Source organism: Salmo salar, chromosome ssa25 (assembly GCF_905237065.1).
Source record: "Salmo salar chromosome ssa25, Ssal_v3.1, whole genome shotgun sequence".
Lineage (NCBI taxonomy): Eukaryota > Metazoa > Chordata > Actinopteri > Salmoniformes > Salmonidae > Salmo > Salmo salar.
In genome coordinates, this window is record NC_059466.1 from 40,367,855 (window position 1) to 40,388,003 (window position 20,149).

A 20,149-nucleotide genomic window follows, 5' to 3' on the forward strand; every position below is an offset into this window, starting at 1 on the left:
GGATTAAGGTCAGGGCTTTGTGATGGCCACTCCAATATATTGACTTTGTTGTCCTTAAGCCATTTTGCCACAACTTTGGAAGAATGCTTGGGGTCAATGTCCATTTGGAAGACCATTTGTGACCAAGCTTTAACTTCGTGACTGATGTCTTGAGATGTTGCTTCAATATATCCACACAATTGTCTTTCCTCATGATGCCATCTATTTTGTGAAGTGCACCAGTCCCTCCTGCAGCAAAGCACCTCCACAACATGATGCTGCCACCCCCGTGCTTCACGGTTGGGATGGTGTTCTTCGGCTTGCAAGCCTCCCCCTTTTTCCTCCAAACATAACGATGGTCATTATGGCCAAACAGTTATATTTCTGTTTCTTCTGACCAGAGGACATTTCTCAAAAAAATACAATCTTTGTCCCCGTGTGCAATTGCAAAATGTAGTCTGGCTTTTTTATGGCAGTTTTGGAGCAGTGGCTTCTTCCTTGCTGAGGGGCCTTTAAGGTTATGTCGATATAGGACTCTTTTTACTGTGGATATGGATCCTTTTGTACCTGTTTCCTCCAGCATCTTTACAAGGACCTTTGCTGTTGTTCTGGGATTGATTTGCACTTTTTGCACCGAAGTACGTTAATCTCTAGGAGACAAAACACGTCTCCTTCCTGAGCAGTATGACAGCTGTGTGGTCCCATGGTGTTTATACTTGCGTACTATTGTTTGTACAGATGAACGTTGTACCTTCAGGCATTTGTAAATTGCTCCCAAGGATGAACCAGACTTGTGGAGGTCTCCAATTCTTTTTCTGAGGTCTTGGCTGATTTCTTTTGATTTTCCCATGATGTCAAGCAAAGAGGCACTGAGTTTCAAGCTAGGCCTTGAAATACATCCACAGGTACACCCCAATTGACGTCAATTAGCCTATCAGAAGCGTCTAAAGCCATGACATAATTTTCTGGAATTTTCCACGCACCTTTCCCCCCTGGCAAGATGCCGCCCTGGGCAGCTGCACATGTTGCCTACGCCTAAATCCACCACAGTAGCTGCGCATGTTATCCAAAATAGAATTCCAGCATCCAAACTGTGCAGATTGTGGTGCTGAAAACGCAAACCACGAAGTTGAAGCGTCCAAAGTCAGTATGCTTTGCTTATTGGCTGTGGTGCATTGGCACAGAAACCTGCTGGTGGAAAACAGCCAGTGTCAAATCTCCCTAGGAGAGGTGGGGGGGTGAAGTCAGGCGCAGGAGACTTCATATACAGAGAAAGCATTTATTCCAGAGTCCTTCAAAATAAACAGGCACAGGACCAGAATAAGACCACACACAATGGTCCGGAACGCAGTCCAGAAAATACACCTGTCTAAATGAGCCAAAGACATAAAACACTACCCAAAACCATGACAGGGAAAACAAAACATTCCTGCACGAACCCAAACTGGTAGGGCGAGAATAAATCCCCCACTAATGAACCTAAACAAGAAACAGGTGAAACACAAGACAGACCAAACCAAATGAAAAGGAAAAGGGATCGGTGGCAGCTAGTAGACCGGCGACGACGACCGCCGAGCGCCGCCCGAACAGGAAGAGGTGCCACCTTCGGTAGAAGTCGTGACAGCCAGACCCAGACGACACTGGGGCAATTGTGCACCGTCCTATGGGACTCCCAATCACAGCCGGTTGTGATACAGCCTGGATAATATAAATTATAAATATAGCATAAAAATGTTGAAAATGTAATTTCCACCTAGCTGATCATTGTCTGCTGCCGGCTCTGATCGTAGTGTAATGAAACAGGCAGGGAGAGTTAGCTGTCGGTGGTGGTCAGCGAAACCTCAACCTTCTGGCCCATAGCCCTGCGTAGCATCAACTATGCCTCAAAAGCATGCTGAATCCACGTTTATATCCACGTTTATAAACACAGGTTCGCTACAGTTATTGTTATTTGTGGTCGTAAACATTATTTTGAGTTAATTCTGGGGGGGGGGGCATCTGCTAAATGACCAAAATGTAAATGTAACCAACTCACCTGATTTTACACTATCATTTGACTAATAGATGTACAAAATAAATTAAGAAGAAAAATAGTTTCACCATATTAAAACGAAAGTTCAGTTCACAGGTTCACCAGCAGGTTGATCTTAAAATAATGAATCACTAATAAATAATCATCTTCAGACATTGACTCTGTCAAATCAACAAATTAACTTTACAACGACGGTGAAATCTTGGAGAAATGTTGGGATTAAGTCAGTTAAAATCTTCCTAGAAGTCACAAAGGTTGCACAGAGGGACATGTCAAAATGCTTCATTTTGACACTTTAGAAAGTCTTTATTTTTATTAAAAATCTGATTTATAAAATGTTCCATGCAGTCTATATTAAAGGGAACTTCATATAACAGGCACTTAATATAACAGGATTTTAAAATTCTATATTTGTGCACAATTTCTATTTTAAATATCAAAGGGACGCAAAAGGCACTCATTTTGTGGAACGACCCACTAGCTACATGGCCCATATACAACCCATACATGGCTTTCTCTCTTCATCTGCCTCACAACTCCAAACGTTCCAGTGTTTTCTGCATGTCATCTGTAGGATCAGGGAAGAGCCACTCTGTCCAAGCAAGCATTAGTTCCCGGGCCAACAGTCTCCCATGACGACCAGGGCTGCTCACATCCAGCTCTTATATTACAACTCTCCGTCTCGTTGCCCACAGGGATGACAAAGAGTGTGTATGCATCTGTTTGTGATATGTTCCAGTTTGTATGAGTAGTTGAGAGAATAGACCAAACAACTGTATGCCCATCCACACCCATCCCCCAGGAGCTTAGGAGCCTTTGACACACACAATATGAAGCATGTTGGGACTCACATAGCTGTGTATGAGTGTGATTACAGAGGCTATTTATGGGCTACTGAGACAGAGGCAGGATTATCAGCTCTCAGGTGACAATCAACCCTGTCTAATCTTTCTATTTTAATCAATATTTACCACACACAAAGACATATCCCATACGTCATGACACAAATTCTCCCTCTCTCCCTCCCAGTGGTTGAGAAAGGCAACCTTAAAGGGATGCCTGTTTGGATGATCTGAAACAGGTTCATTGTTCATTTCTAGAGAACCGGGCCGTTTTGAACAGCCCTCACAATACAACTCCCATCAACACAACTCTCATGGTGTTGAACTCTAGACCAGCTTCACAACGCAATATATGAATATGACGAACTTATCCAATCATATCTGGAGATTCAACACATTCAAGCCGTGTTAGTCACAGTCACTAAACAGAGAGTGTTGTCCTCTGAAGATTATTATACTGTTGAACCCTTTCACCACTTGATGACAGTTATTTTGTAGTTCGCAGACATGGAAAAAATGAACACCTATGTGAGAATGCTGTTCATTGACTACAGCTCAGAGTTCAACACCATAGTGCCCACGAAGCTCATCACTAAGCTAAGGACCCTGGGACTAAACACCTCCCTCTGCAACTGGATCCTGGACTTCCTCACGGGCCGTCCCCAGGTGTAAGGGTACACAACAACACTTCTGCCACCTTGATCCTCAACACTGGGGCCCCTCAGGGGTGTGTGCTTAGTCCCCTCCTGTACTCCCTGTTCACCCACAACTGCGTGGCCAAAGACGACTTCAACCCCATCATTAAGTTTGCTGACAACACAACAGTGGTAGGCCTGATCACCGACAACGACGAGACAGCCTATAGGGAGGAGGGCAGATACCTGGCAGTGTGGTGCCACGACAACAATCTCTCCCTCAATGTGAGCAAGACAAAGGAGCTGATCGTGAACTTCAGGAAAAGACGGGCCGAACAGGCCCCCCCCCATTAACATTGACGGGGCTGTAGTGGAGCAGGTCGAGAGTTTCAAGTTCCTTGGTGTCTACATCACCTACGAACTACAATGGTCCAAACACACCGAGACAGTCGTGAAGAGGGCATGACAACACCTTTTCCCCCTCAGGAGACTGAAAAGATTTGGCATGGGTCCCCAGATCTTCAAAAGGTTCAGCACCTGCACCATCGAGAGCATCCTGACCGGTTCCATCACCGTCTGGTATGGCAACTGCTCTGCATCTGACAATAAGGCGCTACAAAGGGTAGTGCGTACATCACTGGGGCCAAGCTTCCTGTCATCCAGGAACTATACATACACTCCGGTACTGCTACTGCATGGCAAGCGGTATCGGAGCGCCAAGTCTAGGACCAAAAGGCTCCTTAACAGCTTCTACCTCCAAGCCATAAGACTGCTCAACAACTAATCAAATGGCCACCCGGATTATTTACATTGACCCCCCTGCTGCTACTTGCTGTTTATTATCTATGCAGTGTCACTTTACCCCTAACTACATGTACAAATTACCTCGACTAACCTGTACTGCCGCACATTGACTCACAACCGGTTGAAGTTGAAGTCGGAAGTTTACATACACTTAGGTTGGAGTCATTAAAACTCGTTTTTCAACTACTCTACAAATTTCTTGTTAACAAACTATAGTTTTGGCAAGTGGGTTAGGACATCTACTTTATGCATGACACAAGTAATGTTTCCAACAATTGTTTACAGACAGATTATTTCACTGTGTCACAATTCCAGTGGGTCAGAAGTTTACATACACTAAGTTGACTGTGCCTTTAAAGCAGCTTGGAAAATTCCAGAAAATGATGTCATGGCTTTACAAGCTTCTGATAGGCTAATTGACATCATTTGAGTCAATTGGAGGTGTACCTGTGGATGTATTTCAAGGTCTACCCTCAAACTCAGTGCCTCTTTGCTTGACATCATGGGAAAATCAAAAGAAATCAACCAAGACCTCAGATTTTTTTTTGTAGACATCCACAAGTCTGGTTCATCCTTGGGAGCAATTTCCAAAAGCCTGAAGGTACCACGTTCATCTGAACAAACAATAGTACGCAAGTATAAACACCATGGGACCACGCAGCCGTTATACCGCTCAGGAAGGAGACGCATTCTGTCTCCTAGAAATGAACAAACTTTGGTGTGAAAAGTGCAAAATCAATCCCAGAACAACAGCAAAGGACCTTGTGAAGATGATGGAGGAAACAGGTACAAAAGTATCTATATCCACAGTAAAAAGAGTCCTATATCGACATAACCTTAAAGGCCACTCAGCAAGGAAGAAGCCACTGCCCCAAAACCGCAAAAAAAAAGTCAGACTGCGGTTTGCAACTGCACATGGGGACAAAGATCATACTTTTTGGAGTAATGTCCTCTGGTCTGATGAAACAAAAATATAACTCTTTGGCCATAATGACCATCGTTATGTTTGGAGGAAAAAGGGGGAGGCTTGCAAGCCGAAAAACACCACCCCAACCGTGAAGCACGGGGGTGGCAGCATCATGTTGTGGGGGTGCTTTGCTGCAGGAGGGACTGGTGCACTTCACAAAATAGATGGCATCATGAGGGAGGAAAATTATGTGGATATATTGAAGCAACATCTCAAGACATCAGTCACGAAGTTAAAGCTTGGTCACAAATGGGTCTTCCAAATGGACATTGACCCCAAGCATACTTCCAAAGTTGTGTCAAAATGGTTTAAGGACAACCAAGTCAACGTATTGGAGTGGCCATCACAAAGCCCTGACCTTAATCCTATGGAAAATGTGTGGGCAGAACTGAAAAAGCGTGTGCGAGCAAGGAGGCCTACAAACCTGACTCAGTTACACCAGCTCTGTCAGGACCATTGGGCCAAAATTCACCCAACCTATTGTGGGAAGCTTGGGGAAGGCTACCTGAAACGTTTGACCCAAGTTAAACAATTTAAAGGCGATGCTACCAAATACTAATTGAGTGTATGTTAACTTCTGACCCACTGGGAATGTGATGAAAGAAATAAAAGCTGAAATAAATCATTCTCTCTACTATTATTCTGACATTTCACATTCTTAAAATAAAGTGGTGATCCTAACTGACCTAAAACAGGGAATTTTTACTAGGATTAAATGTCAGGAATTGTGAAAAACTGAGTTTAAATGTATTTGGCTAAGATGTATGTAAACTTCCGACTTCAACTGTATATAGCCCCGTTATTATTTTTTTATTACTTTTTTATGTTTTTATTTTTCACTTTAATTTATTTAGTAAATATTTTCTTAAGACCGCATTGTCAGTTAAGGGCTTGTAAGTAAGCATTTCACATATTGTTTGTGATGATCACACTTCTCCAGCATGCCAGTGGCCATCAAAGGTGAGCATTTTTCCCACCGAAGTCAGTTCCAACACCAAAGTGCAGTCAGGTCAAGACCCTGGTGAGAATGACAAGCACGCAGATATGCTTCCCTGAGACGATTTATGATAGTTTGTGTCAGAGTTCTTCGGTCGCGCAAACCCACAGTTTCATCAGCTGTCCAGGTGGCTGGTCTCAGATGATCCCACAGTTTCATCAACTGTCCAGGTGGCTGGTCTCAGATGATCCCACAGTTTCATCAGCTGTCCAGGTGGCTGGTCTCAGATGATCCCACAGTTTCATCAGCTGTCCAGGTGGCTGGTCTCAGATGATCCCACAGTTTCATCAACTGTCCAGGTGGCTGGTCTCAGATGATCCCACAAGTGAAGAAGCCGGCTGTAGAGGGCACATCAACAGATTATTTTTACCTAGTTAGCTCAGGGAATCGAACCAGCGACCTTTTGTTTACTGGCCCTAGAGAGGAACCAGGCTCTGAGGCTTGGCCAGTCCTCTTCTGACTGTGCCAGTGGAGACTATAAGACTAAATGGTAGGGGTGTGCTATACATTTTAAATAGTGCCTTAATTAAGTGTACAAGCATGTAAAGTATGATGTGTGCCGGCATGGCTGTACACGTGTTCGTATGCGTAAATTTACAGTTGATAGTCGGATTCGATGATACTCTTGATCGGGGAAAAAAACGGAAGTGTTTTAATATACCTAAATAGATGTTGTCAAATAACTCCCTGCACATTGTCACTGCATAAAAACCTGCAGATTAGGAGCAGCGCGCGGATGGATGTGTTTGTGTGTCTGTCCTCAACTGCAGGGGACAGCCAAGTTTGCTGTCACTCACTCAGTCAAATCAAAAATCAAATCAAATCTAATTTTATTTGTCACATGCACCGAATACAACAGGTGTATTTCAGAGTCATTGTGGGTTTTGGAGGAGAGAAGGCTGCCGAGGTATGGGAAGTGTTCCACATTTTCAAGGGTGTTATTGTCAACATGTATTGTGGGCGGAGTAGGGGGCTTGTTGAAGGATTTGAGGCTTCTTTAAATTCAGGGCTAGACCCAGGAGCCTCTATGCCTTGGCAAAGGCATCCAGGACACACTGGAGGTCTGCTTCGGAGTGTGCTGCAATGGCATTGTTGTCAGGATACTGAAGCTCCATGATGGTGATGGTGAAGACTGTTTTGACCTTGAACCTGTTGAGGTTGTACAGCCTGCCATTTGTTCAGCACATGATTTTAATTCCCTGTGGCAGGTCTTGGCCAATGTGGTGGAGGATGGCAGCAATGAAGACAGCAAACAGGGTAGGCGCGATGATACAGCTCTGTTTGACCCATGTCTCCCCAGTGAAGGGCTTTGACTCAGAGCCGCTACTGCTTAGCACTATGGCAGATTCGTCATCACGATGAAGCCTCAGTCTAACACACACGTCTCTGAAAATGTGGACTTTACTTGGCTCCATGTGAGTGGGATCAAAGAGGGAGTTTCACTTTAGGCAGTATATCTTTCGCTCTCTCTATGTCTGTCGGTCTGTCACTATCATACTAGCTTAGTCTTTCTGACTTTCTGCCTCTCTCTCTCTCTCCATTATAGCTCAGTGATTTTGGGGGCGTGTTTGAAGGAATGCTGCCCAGGTATAAACAGGATGCAGTAGGACAGTCACAAAGACAGAGAGAGACAGAGACAGAGACAACCACCTCATACAGGTCTGTATCACATACAACATCCTCCCGTTGATTCTGTTCAATTCCATGGAACTTTATTAATCTCTCTGGAGCATGAGTCTGCAAGCCCCCGTAAACATCAATATGTGGGTATTTATGTGTTTGCATCAGTGTCTTCTGCTGCTTTTTGACTGTAGCACCAGTGTTACACTAGTGTATACACACCCTTATGTTGTGTTTCCATAGCTAGGGCTGACAGTGAGGACTTGTGAAGTGCAGAATCAACAACTTCTGCATAATCAGAACAGTTGCTTTGTGAGAAGGTATTGAAGTTTACGGTTAACAATTGTTATGTAAATACCAGCTGAAAAGTACCAGTGGCCTGGCTTTATCCCCAAGTGAGAGCTGGTCCACCAGAGCCATGGCCCAGAGAGACACGGGTGCCGGCCCGCTTAGATGGAAATAGAAAAGTCCTAGCCTTTGGGCTAAAACACTGGGGAAAATCCTGTATGGAAATGCATAATTTGAGTCTGTAAAAGCCTTGGTACTAATGCTGCTCCATTTCTGATACTAACACCATCTTAGCTAACAATGTTTGATGTGAAGTCTGGTGATTGTGTGTGGAGAAGAGAAACTAAGCGTATGGAACTGAGGAAGTTCGGTGATGTGGGTCCTAAGCTATGGCAGGTATTTCCCTCCAGAGTCCGAGTGGTCTGCTGATGGTTGGTTATAAACAAGTATTTCTCTGGGCCCGAACCCAGACAACCAGACCCAGGGGAGATAAGGGAAAAGAGCCCAGTTCATCATAGCCCAGTCTAAGCTTCCTTGGCTGGATTTACACACATGTAACATGTAGCCTAACCAATACAGTATTTACACACATGTACGGATGGACGCACACACAAGGTCAACTAAAGTTTCGTCTAATGTCGACAGTGTTCTGTGGCGATGGAGAGCCCCTCTACAGTAAAACAGCCAGACCAAGAGGATCCCAAGAAGGAGAGGACAGATGGAGAGCCGGGTGAGAACAAGGAAGAAGAAAAGAGACCACAGGTGATGGAAAATGGAACACGAGATGAACGCAAGCAGCGGTTTCCTAACCCTAACCGTAAGGAATGGTGAATGTGTTCTAGTGGTCACGGTCAATTATATTAGCAGTCCAGTGTGGTTGTGTTGTGGTTCTGATGCTGTTGTGTGTAACAGTCCATCTTAGTTATGCTGTGACCGTGTGGAGTAGTGGTTATTAACAGTTGGCTGTCCAGTGTGGTGTGTAGTGTACCTGGTTGTGTTGTGGTCCTGTCTTCTACAGTGGTGTCTGACTGTAAGCAGATGGCCATTGAGTCCAGTGTTTCCTACACCCTGGGGAAGGAGTTTTTCCTTATTGCTGGTCATGAAATCTGCATCAGAGAGTCTCTGGACTCCTATGGCGCCCTTGTCTGGCCAGGGGTGAGTTCAAAAGACACTCAGTAACATGATGATTGAACTTAAAGGAAATGCATCAGAGGGTGCTGAGAAGTATTTCTGTCTGTAATAAAGCCCGGCTCCCCATGGGTCCTGGCTCCCCGTGGGTCGGCCTAGCTCCCAAGTGGGTGGGCCTATGCCTTCCCAGACCCACCCATGACTGTGCCCCTGCCCATTCATGTGAAATCCATAGATTAGGGCCTAATTTATTTATTTCAATTGACTGATTTCCTTATATCAGTGGTTCCCAAACTTTTTATAGTCCCGTACCCCTTCAAACATTCAACCTCCAGCTGCGTACCACCTCTAGCACCAGGGTCAGCACACTCTCAAATGTTGAAACACTGAGCGCAGCTCTATCCAGAAATCTGGCAGTGGCTTCTGATTAAATTCCATTTTCACAGAACAGCTTGTTGCATTTTCGATGAGGCTCTCTTGTTCAGATATCGGTAAGTGGACTGGAGGCAGGGCATGAAAGGGATAACGAATCCAGTTGTTTGTGTCATCCGTTTCTGGAAAGTACATACGTAATTGCACACCCAACTCACTGAGGTGCTTCACTATATCACATTTGACATTGTCTGTAAGCTTGAGTTCATTTGCATACAAAAAATAATACAATGATGGAAAGACCTGTGTGGTGTCCTTGTTATTGCAGACAGAGAAGAGCTCCAACTTTTTAAATCAGCCTCAATTTTGTCAGGCACATTGAATATAGTTGCGGAGAGTCTCTGTAATCCTAGATTCAGATCATTCAGGAGAGAAAAAACATCACCCAGATAGGCCAATCGTGTGAGAAACTCATCATCATGCAAGTGGTCAGACAAGTGAAAATAATTGTCTAAGAAAACTTTAAGCTCGTCTCTCATTTAAAAATTTTTTCAATACTTTGCCCCTTGATAACCAGCTCACTTCTGTATGTTGTAAAAGCGCTACATGGTCGCTGCCCATATCATTGCATAATGCAGAAAATACACGAGAGTTCAGGGGCCTTGCTTTAACAACATTAACCATTTTCACTATAGTGTTCAAAACATATTTCATGCTGTCAGGCATTCCCTTGGCAGCAAGAGCCTCTCGGTGGATGCTGCAGTGTACCCAAGTGGTGTCGGGAGAAACTGCTTGCACGCACGTTACCACTCCACTATGTCTCCCTGTCATGGCTTTTGCACCATCAGTACAGATACCAACACAACTTGACCACCAAAGTCCATTTGATGTCACAAAGATGTCCAGTAGTTTAAAAATATCCTCTCATGTTGTCCTGGTTTCCAGTGGTTTGCAGAAGAGGATGTCTTTCTTAATTGACCCCCCAGAAACGTAACAGACATATACCAGGAGCTGTGCCAGGCCCGCCACGTCTGTTGACTCATCCAGCTGTAACACATAGAATTCACTGGCTTGTATGTGAAGCAATAATTGTTTCAAAACATCTCCTGCCATGTCACTGATGTGTTGTGAAACTGTTGTTTGATGAAGAGATTGTCTGTATAGTGTTTTTGGGGCCTTTCCCCCCCGCATTGTACCAGCCATATCCGCGGCAGCAGGAAGTATTAAGTCCTCCACAATAGTATGGGGCTTGCCTGTCCTAGCCACTCGGTAGCTCACCATATAAGACACTTCTAGCCACTTCTTAGTAATGGTATCTGTTGCTTTTATAAATGTCTTACTACTCAAAAGTCACCTTTATTCTCGCTCAAAAAACTCCTGTGGCTTATTTTTCAAATTGTCATGTTTCGAAATGTCTGCGCGAGAGTGAAAGTTTCCCGCGAGAGAGTAATGGTTAATGTGATTTGATGTTAATTATTTGACTAGGCTACCTGTATTTGACATTGTGTTGTTATTTCTTACTACATTTGCACACACTGTATATAGATTTTTCTATTGTGTTATTGGCTGTACGTTTGTTTATCCCATGTGTAGCTGTGTTGTTTTTGTCGTCGTACTGCTTTGCTTTATCTTGGCCAGGTCGCAGTTGTAAACTTGTTCTCAACTGGCCTACCTGGTTAAATAAAGGTGAAATAAAAATAAAAAAATTTGGCTGAACACTAGACGGTTGAATTTTCTTTTTGGCAGTGAAACGAGGCTACTCAGGCGAGAAAAAATACTCACCCAAATGTATAGCCCCATTGGAAAATATAAATGCGCTGTTTGAAAAAGTGAAGAAAACAATAATAAAAAAAATATATATATATATCCCTTTATTTTTTTAATTAAGGGAACACTAAAATAACACATCCTAGATCTGAATGAATGAAATCTTTTTAAATCCTTTTGTCTTTACATAGTTGAATGTGCTGACAACAAAATCACACAAAAATAATCAATGGAAATCCAATTTATCAACCCATGGAGGTCTGGATTTGGAGTCACACTCAAAATTAAAGTGGAAAACCACACTACAGGCTGATCCAACTTTGATGTAATGTCCTTAAAACAAGTCAAAATGAGGCTCAGTAGTGTGTGTGGCCTCCACGTGCCTGTATGACCTCCCTACAACGCCTGGGCATGCTCCTGATGAGGTGGCGGATGGTCTCCGGAGGGATCTCCTCCCAGACCTGGACTAAAGCATCCGCCAACTCCTGGACAGTCTGTGGTGCAACGTGGCGTTGGTGGATGGAGCGAGACATGATGTCCCAGATGTGCTCAATTGGATTCAGGTCTGGGGGAACGGGCGGGCCAGTCCATAGCATTAATGCCTGCCTCTTGCAGGAACTGCTGACACACTCCAGCCACATGAGGTCTAACATTGTCTTGCATTAGGAGGAACCCAGGGCCAACCGCACCAGCATATGGTCTCACAAGGGGTCTGAGGATCTCATCTCGGTACCTAATGGCAGTCAGGCTACCTCTGGCGAGCACATGGAGGGCTGTGCGGCCCCCCAAAGAAATGCCACCCCACACCATGACTGACCCACCGCCAAACCGGTCATGCTGGAGGATGTTGCAGGCAGCAGAAAGTTCTCCACGGCGTCTCCAGGCTGTCACGTGCTCAGTGTGAACCTGCTTTCATCTGTGAAGAGCACAGGGCGCCAGTGGCGAATTTGCCAATCTTGGTGTTCTCTGGCAAATGCCAAACGTCCTGCACGGTGTTGGGCTGTAAGCACAACCCCCACCTGTGGACGTCGGGCCCTCTTACCACCCTCATGGAGTTTGTTTCTGACCATTTGAGCAGACACATGCACATTTGTGGCCTGCTGGAGGTCATTTTGCAGGGCTCTGGCAGTGCTCCTCCTCCTTGCACAAAGGCGGAGGTAGCTGTCCTGCTGCTGGGTTGTTGCCCTCCTACGGCCTCCTCCACGTCTCCTGATGTACTGGCCTGTCTCCTGGTAGCGCCTCCATGCTCTGGACACTACGCTGACAGACACAGCAAACCTTCTTGCCACAGCTCGCATTGATGTGCCATCCTGGATGAGCTGCACTACCTGAACCACTTGTGTGGGTTGTAGACTCCGTCTCATGCTACCACTAGAGTGAAAGCACCGCCAGCATTCAAAAGTGACCAAAACATCAGCCAGGAAGCATAGGAACTGAGAAGTGGTCTGTGGTCCCCACCTGCAGAACCACTCCTTTATTGGGGGTGTCTTGCTAATTGCCTATAATTTCCACCTGTTGTCTATTCCATTTGCACAACAGCATGTGAAATTTATTGTCAATCAGTGTTGCTTCCTAAGTGGACAGTTTGATTTCACAGAAGTGTGATTGACTTGGAGTTACATTGTGTTGTTTAAGTGTTCCCTTTATTATATATATATATATATATATATATATATATATATATATTTTTTTTTTATCAGATTTTTATTTGCCGTACCCATGACGGCATTGCGCGTACGTACCACAGTTTGGGAATCCTGCCTTATATGAACTAACTCAGTAAAATCTTTGACACTTGCGTTTATATATTTGTTCAGTATATTTCTCAAGCAACAATTTAGCTAGGACTGTCTGGGAGTGGTCTTCGTGGGGAGTGGAAGCTGTTATTGGCAGAGAGGTTCGGCACTCTGTTGGTCTATTAACCAATTTACTGCATGGTGATGTCACCATGGAAAGCAGAAACTCCCACGTAGATTTTATTTTCAATCAGCACACATTTACAGTGTTAGTTTCATCAGCTGTTGTGCGATATGATATAAAGCACAGCAAAAACAGAACTTTGATTGCACTGGGCCTTTAATTCATATTGACTGATCATGGTTGCTGGCAGTGATGATGATAATAATGCGGTTGCTGCTGATGATGACGAGGATGTGTTTGTGCGTGTGCATGGGTAGGCGGTGGCTCTGAGTCAGTTCCTGGAGAATAACCGGCAGCAGGTGAATTTCCTGGATAAAGCAGTACTGGAGATTGGAGCAGGGACAGGCTTACTGTCTATTGTGGCTAGTCTACTGGGTGAGTCTGTCCATCTGTCTCTTTTTCAGTCTGGCTAACTGTATAATGGCCCATGGCCAGTCTACTAGATGAGTCTGTCAGTTGGTGATATGGTTTGACAGACTGATTACATTTCCCTAACTGACTGTTCCCCTTGTGTCCTGTTTTCCAGGTGCCTGGGTAACAGCCACCGACCTGCCCGAAATCATTCCCAACCTGACCTTTAACCTCTCTCGGAACTCCAAGGGCCGCTGCCGCTACACGCCCCAGGTGACTGCCCTCACCTGGGGTCACGACCTTGAGAAAGACTTCCCCAGCACTTCCTGTCACTATGACTACGTGCTGGCAGCCGATGTAGTGTATCACCACAACTACCTGGAGGAGTTGCTAGCGACCATGCACCACTTCTGCAAACCAGGAAGTGGCACCACACTGATGTGGGCCAATAAGGTAAGGTTCCAGTCAGACCTGAAGTTCACAGAGAGATTTAAGAGTTGTTTTGATACAACACTGATGACAGAGCTAAAGGAGGGAGACGTGATGATCTACAAGGCCACGGCACGAGAGTGAAGAGAGGAGAGGGGATAGAATGGAGAGACCAGGGAGTAGAGGAGACTCTGTGGAAAAGTGTTGAGAAAGAGAAAGAAGAGAAATTGTTCTCCACTGTGGATGAATGAAACAGGAGCTCACTACAGACTGCCTGGAGCCCATTGTGTGGGTACATTCACCTCACCAACACACACTATTATTAGACACAACAAAAGCAGATTCTGGGTTTCAAGGACATTGCTGTGAGCGACATTATATTTTCCACCCGTGTCCTGCAAAAAACACAGAAACCAAAATGAATCTAAACCATGTGACTTTTCAAAATGCAATTTTATCTACCAATATTTTTTCATACATTTGATACATTGACAAATGTTTTGTAAATAAATTTGATTTGCACTACAGTGTGAAAAATGTGTTCATTTCTCGCTACTTACGCATAGTCTGCATTGGCATCAACACAGATATTCTGAAAGTTACTATATAGACATCTACTAGAGACAGTATCACCTGCATTTACGATAATGGTAAACAAACCCTTTTCCACTATACATGAAAACAGACTAGTTCAAGAAGGTAAGCTCTTACACTGAGCATACAAAACATTAACAACTGCTCTTTCCAAAGTTAGAATCCACTTCAAATCAGTGTAGATGAAGGGGGGAGACAGGTTAAAGAAGGATTTTTAAGCCTAGAGACAACTGAGACATGGATTGTGTATGTGTGCCATTCAGATGGTGAATGGGCAAGACAAAAAAAATAAGCGCCTTTGAACAGGGTATGGTAGTAGGTGCCAGGCGCACCAGTTTGTGTCAAGAACTGCAACGCTGTTGGGTTTTTCACGCTCAACAGTTTCCCGTATGTAACAAGAATGGTCCTCCCACCCAAAGGACATCCAGCCAACTTGACACAAATGTGGGAAGCATTGGAGTCAACGTGGGCCAGCATCCCTGTGGATCCCTGTGATACCTTGTAGAGTTCATGCGGTCATTCATGCGGTTCATGAGTTCATTCATCTGAGGGCAAGGGGTGGGGCGGTGCAACTCAATATTGGGAAGGTGTTCCTGATGTTTGATAGACTCAGTGTATATTGACATATTTAGAGAACTGCAAGATTTCGTGTTTCTTAGCACATTTCACTAGTGTTATAGTGAGCAGAATCAGAAAGCATCTCACACACACACACACACACACACACACACACACACACACACACACACTTATATCTTGATGATGCTAAATGATCTGTCAGTATGCTTTGAGAATTCAGAATATCTATTGCTGGGCCCAACTGAAGTACAAAGGTCCAAAGTCCATCTAACAGTTTCACTCTAAGAGCAGCGGAACAGTCTCTCAATCTCAACCAATGAGCAGTCAGAACGCCATGCCACTCAGGAGTTCCATCTCCATGGCAACGTTATTGTGTAGAACCTGATTTGCTGTTCTGGACTGTCTTGAGTGTTTGTCTGGGTCCAGGTGTTGTTGTCACGATGGCGACGCATTTTCCCATCAATGCCCTTTGAGGTGTATGTTTTTTTTTTACAGTTTCTCTCATTGTTCTACTCTAAACGTAAAGCCTTCAAAAAAATATTCAGTTGGCAGCGCTTCCGCGTGTACTAAACACAACATCACCTCAAAGAGCTACGGTTGGTCTGATCCGGAACGTCTGAGCTCCCTTCTTCGTTGTTCCAAAGAGACAATCACGCTAAGCAGCAGGTGGATGACTTGGGCTGTTCCAAGATGGACTCCCTGCGCAGGTCGTTGGGTATGGTGCCTGCGGGTCCCCACACGTTGAGCTCACCATAGATCCCTGTCTCAATCATCTCCTCCTGCCAGGGAATGGCAATGTTCCCAGAGGAGAACTCATCAAAGAACACGCGGTCGGGGTCGTCCAGCCCCACCCCCTTCACCGAGGAGAACTCCCCCACGTCATCCAGGTCCTTGGCGTAGACCACCTTGGAGTCAGGGACAAACGGAGGGGGCAGGATGCCTGTAGGAGAGAGGGAGGGGGTTAGAGAGACTCTTACTGAGTGAACTTCAGAAGAAGGGATGGTGTGCTTCTGATTGGGAGTCTGTCTGTGTGGCAACTGTAGAGTGTGACACAGCAAAATGATCATGGCCCAAATACACAACTTAACATTTGGTTCAGTTAGCACTTAGAAATAGCAGTTCGTACCTGCATCCAGTCTCGTCCAGTGGATGGCGCTGAAGAAGGGGTGTGTCCTGATCTCATCACAGGTCCCGTCCTTGAAACCTAGTCTCTTGTCCACCTGTTTCTCCAGCAGCGCAGAGCAGATGGACTTGGCGTTCTCACTGAATGTCTCTGGGTAGACCACAGTCCCGGTCATGATGCGCTCCTTTAGTGCCTCCTTCTCAACCTGACCAGAAGATGACTGCAGGTTAGCTACAGTACATCAAAGCCATAAACCAACTGGGTGTGCAGGCTTTTGTTCCAGCCCTGCACAGACACACCCTTGATTCAAATAATGATGGCCTTTGAAGGAAGAATCAAAGACAGGTGTGTAAGTGCTGGGATGGAACGAAAGCCTTCAGACACCAGTGGCTCTACACGACCAGAATTGACGACCTACACTGTTATCCAGTTTGCACTTTCAGTGTGAAGGGATGAAAGGGAGGAGGGATAGAGCAGGTTACCTTCTCTCCGCGTTCCCTGAAGGGGTTCTTGGCGGCCATAAACTCAAACAGTGTGACCCCTAGGGTGAAATAGTCCACCGAGGTGTCATACTTCTCCCCCTTCAGGAGCTCCGGGGCCATAAACCCTGGGGGTAGATAGCAAAGGTCAGTCACAACAGCCAATATGGAACCTCTTGGAGACACTAAACGTGAAACCCCAGGTCGGGCCGCTGCAGCCGAGACTGACCTGGAGTTCCGGCATAGCCTTTGATCTTTGTCTGGTTCTCCTTCAGCTCCACTGCCAGACCCAGGTCAGAGATACGCACGTTACCTAAGGACATATGGACAGCGTCACATCACACAAGCATCACATGCGTGTGGGTGTGTTTGTATGTACATGCACACCTCTCATTGTGTACCTTCATTGTCCAGCAGCACGTTCTCAGGTTTGAGGTCTCTGTAGATGATTCTCTTCTGGTGGAGGTGCTCCATGCCCTGGATGATCTGAGCTGCGTAGAAACAGGCTCTGGGCTCCTCAAACCCTGGGTTGTTCTCATCCACCAGATAGATGTGGTACCTGGGGCGGCAGGTAGCCTAGTGGTTAAGAGCGTTGGGACAGAAACCGAAAGGTCGCTGGTTCGAATCCCCAAAGCTGACTAGGTGAAACATATGTTGATGTGCCCTTGAGCAAAGCACTTAACCCCAATTACTCCTGTAAGTCGCTCTGGATAAGTGTGTCTGCTAAATTACTAAAATGTGAAGTATGGGAACAAACATGTTACAAATCTATCATAGGTAGGTAGGTGTGTGTGTGTGTACTTCAGGTCTCCTCCATTCATGATGGTCATAACCAGGCAAAGCTCATCCTTGGTCTGGAAAGCGTAGGCCAGTGACACGATGAAGCGACTATGAACCCTGGCAAGAATCCTCTTCTCCACCATCGCCCCCTAGAGTAGAGGGACAAACATGGCAATAGCAACCATCACTCACAAATTCATACCGGTAGGCAGCAAGGAAGCGGCAAAGCGAGAGGATCCACTCCAGTCACTTCCCCCCCACTGGGGGAAGCTCCCAATACTTCCATTGTTAGGGAGACAATATGGTCATTACATACAGTATCTCAGCAGTAGGCCCTGCTCAATTACTTTTCAAATGCATCCTTGAAGTATATGAAGTGGAATCCTTGCTTTCACCTATCTAATCATATCAGTGATTGGCATTTTAACAGGGCATTGGACTAGCTGTAAAGGACATGGACAAACCTTCCCCAGCAGTTCCATTGAGAACAGCTTTTCCCTAAACCTCTCCGTAATCGCTCTATCCCTGTGTTGTGTTTAACACAGAGGGCTAAGACAGAGGCAAATGTTTCACTCAAGATTACAGGGGTTCTAACACAGTCGCAGAGGGTATGACACCTGGCCACACACTGTAGGACTACCCTTCCATGTCATTAGTCATTGTGACTCTCAGCTTGATCTAGCGTTAATAGGCTACAGAAGAGTTCTGTATTCTAATTAACTGATTTCCTCTTGGGATATCATCTGATATCATACAGGAAGTATCACATGACTAGAGATGATGGACCACACCAAAGACCCTCAGAAACGACCTCCTTCCCACCCCGTCTTTTCACCTCATAGCCTTTCCTCTTCTTCAGCCTCTTCTTGTTGAGCTTCTTGCAGGCGTACAGTTTCCCCGTGGCCTTCATCTGGCAGGCAGACACCTCTCCGAAGCCCCCCTTCCCTAGCACACGGAAGTCCTGGAACCAGTCTTGGTCCATGGGCTGCATCTCCAGCCACTTCCACTGCAGGAACCTCTTCAGGTACATGCTCTCCAGGAAGAAGGTGTAGGGAACTTCCTGGAGGTAGCCCAGCACCGAGACCAGTGTCTGGGAAAAGAGGGTGTCCCCAGCTCCCTGCTGTGCATCCTTCACCTGGGTCACGGTCTCCAGGGTCAGGAAGGGGCAGTAGAGCTTAGCAGAGGATTCCAGGTAACGCTGGACGATCCTAGATGCCTTCTGGGCCCGGTCTGTGTCTTCGGCTAAGTCGTACTCTTCGATGTCCCGCCACAAGTGGCAAGGACCGTGGTATTCGGGCACTGTCTCCAGGAACTCGCGGAACAGTCGTTTGCCGATGGGTTGCTCCACGCAGACTGACTGAAAGGTTAGGTCCAGGGTTTCCTGGAGGCCCTCACACACGGTGATATGGGGCAGCTTGAGGCGGGCGTGGTACTTCTTGTCACGCGAGGCTGCCGGGTTGGAGCCATCGAAGCTGCCGCGGGCGCTTATGTAGGCCGAGTTGGCAACCACCGTGGTCAGGCTGCCCAAATCCATGGCAACGGAGGGAGAGAGGCTGTCGCCGACAGCGAGGACACTCAGAGGGAGAGCATGGTGAAGGAGAGCGGGGGGGCAAGGAGGGATAGGGTGAGAAAAGAGATAACGAAAAATATGTTGAAGTGTGAGCAAAAGGTGGTAGAGGAGAAAGAGGGAGTGAAACAGTAAAAGGGAGGATTAGAGAGGAATGCTGAGAGGAAAGATGAACAGCGGGAGAGAAAGGAAAAGGAGAGCAGTGCCAGCAGCAGGACAGAGGACACAAGAAGATCCTCCTCCTGACCCGAGCGCTTTACCCGTATCTCTCACACACACCTGGCTCAGCACCTTTCAGACAGTAATGCCTTTATCCACTAACTCCCTAATACCTCAGGCTGAGAGTGAGAGCCCAAGCTGTGACTGATGTATTCAGACTGTGTCATGGAGGCCAGAGCAGCACCTGTTATCTAAAGAACAAGACAAGGGAGCAGCACAGTAGAAAAGAAGGGAGGGAGTAAAGCGCAGTCTAAAATTGACACCTCTCGAAACATCGGAATGGCCCTGGCCTTCATAGATATGGAAGGATCAGAAAGGTGAAATCAAAATGGTTATATCTCCCTCTAGCCTTCAGCATATTCTCTAATTTGATTGTAAACAATTAACAAGCTAGTTAACTACCACATGTTCTTGTCAAAATTATCAACAGAGTAGCTAGCAAGCAACAAGATATGCCAAACTGTCTAAAAACCTACAAAGGTGGTTTTAAATGTGGCTTGAAATATCTGATTCCATGTGCTTTTTGGCTGTTGACTGCAGGAAAAAGGATTTGAGTTACTTCAAAATACCAATGTGAACAAGGCTTTAGAGACCGCAAGTCAACCCATCAGATTTCCCCAGAGGAAAATTCCCAAAGGATGTCATATGTTTGACCCATTTGAGGTTATTACAGTCCT

At 45.7% G+C, this 20,149-nt stretch overlaps 2 protein-coding genes across 2 annotated transcripts; one reads left to right on the top strand and one right to left on the bottom strand.

Moving 5' to 3' along the window:
• The first annotated feature begins 8,821 nt into the window (after positions 1–8,821).
• On the top strand, positions 8,822–14,559 carry LOC106586737 (protein-lysine methyltransferase METTL21C-like). The gene is made up of 4 exons (XM_045707442.1): positions 8,822–8,981; positions 9,183–9,319; positions 13,609–13,726; positions 13,863–14,559. The coding sequence occupies exons 1-4, from the start codon at positions 8,822–8,824 to the stop codon at positions 14,273–14,275; spliced, it is 828 nt and encodes a 275-aa protein (XP_045563398.1). The 3' UTR covers positions 14,276–14,559.
• A 6-nt stretch (positions 14,560–14,565) lies between these two features.
• Positions 14,566–20,100, bottom strand: grk1a (G protein-coupled receptor kinase 1 a). The gene is made up of 7 exons (XM_014174369.2): positions 18,522–20,100; positions 17,708–17,835; positions 17,308–17,465; positions 17,136–17,219; positions 16,910–17,034; positions 16,431–16,632; positions 14,566–16,244 (listed from the first exon to the last, which is right to left on the bottom strand). Exons 1-7 carry the CDS (start codon positions 19,218–19,220, stop codon positions 15,955–15,957), a joined length of 1,686 nt encoding a protein of 561 aa, XP_014029844.2. The 5' UTR covers positions 19,221–20,100; the 3' UTR covers positions 14,566–15,954.
• Positions 20,101–20,149: the final 49 nt, after the last annotated feature.

Coding starts and splice junctions, on each gene's coding strand:
- grk1a (XM_014174369.2), bottom strand. CDS start 19,220: ATGGATTTGGGCAGCCTGACCACGGTGGTTGCCAACTCGGCCTACATA. Junction 17,220..17,307: donor CGTGCTGCTGGACAATGAAG/GTACACAATGAG, acceptor ATATGTCCTTAG/GTAACGTGCGTATCTCTGAC. Junction 16,245..16,430: donor CTGGACGAGACTGGATGCAG/GTACGAACTGCT, acceptor TCTCTCCTACAG/GCATCCTGCCCCCTCCGTTT.
- LOC106586737 (XM_045707442.1), top strand. CDS start 8,822: ATGGAGAGCCCCTCTACAGTAAAACAGCCAGACCAAGAGGATCCCAAG. Junction 8,982..9,182: donor GCGGTTTCCTAACCCTAACC/GTAAGGAATGGT, acceptor TGTCTTCTACAG/TGGTGTCTGACTGTAAGCAG. Junction 13,727..13,862: donor TATTGTGGCTAGTCTACTGG/GTGAGTCTGTCC, acceptor CTGTTCCCCTTG/TGTCCTGTTTTCCAGGTGCC.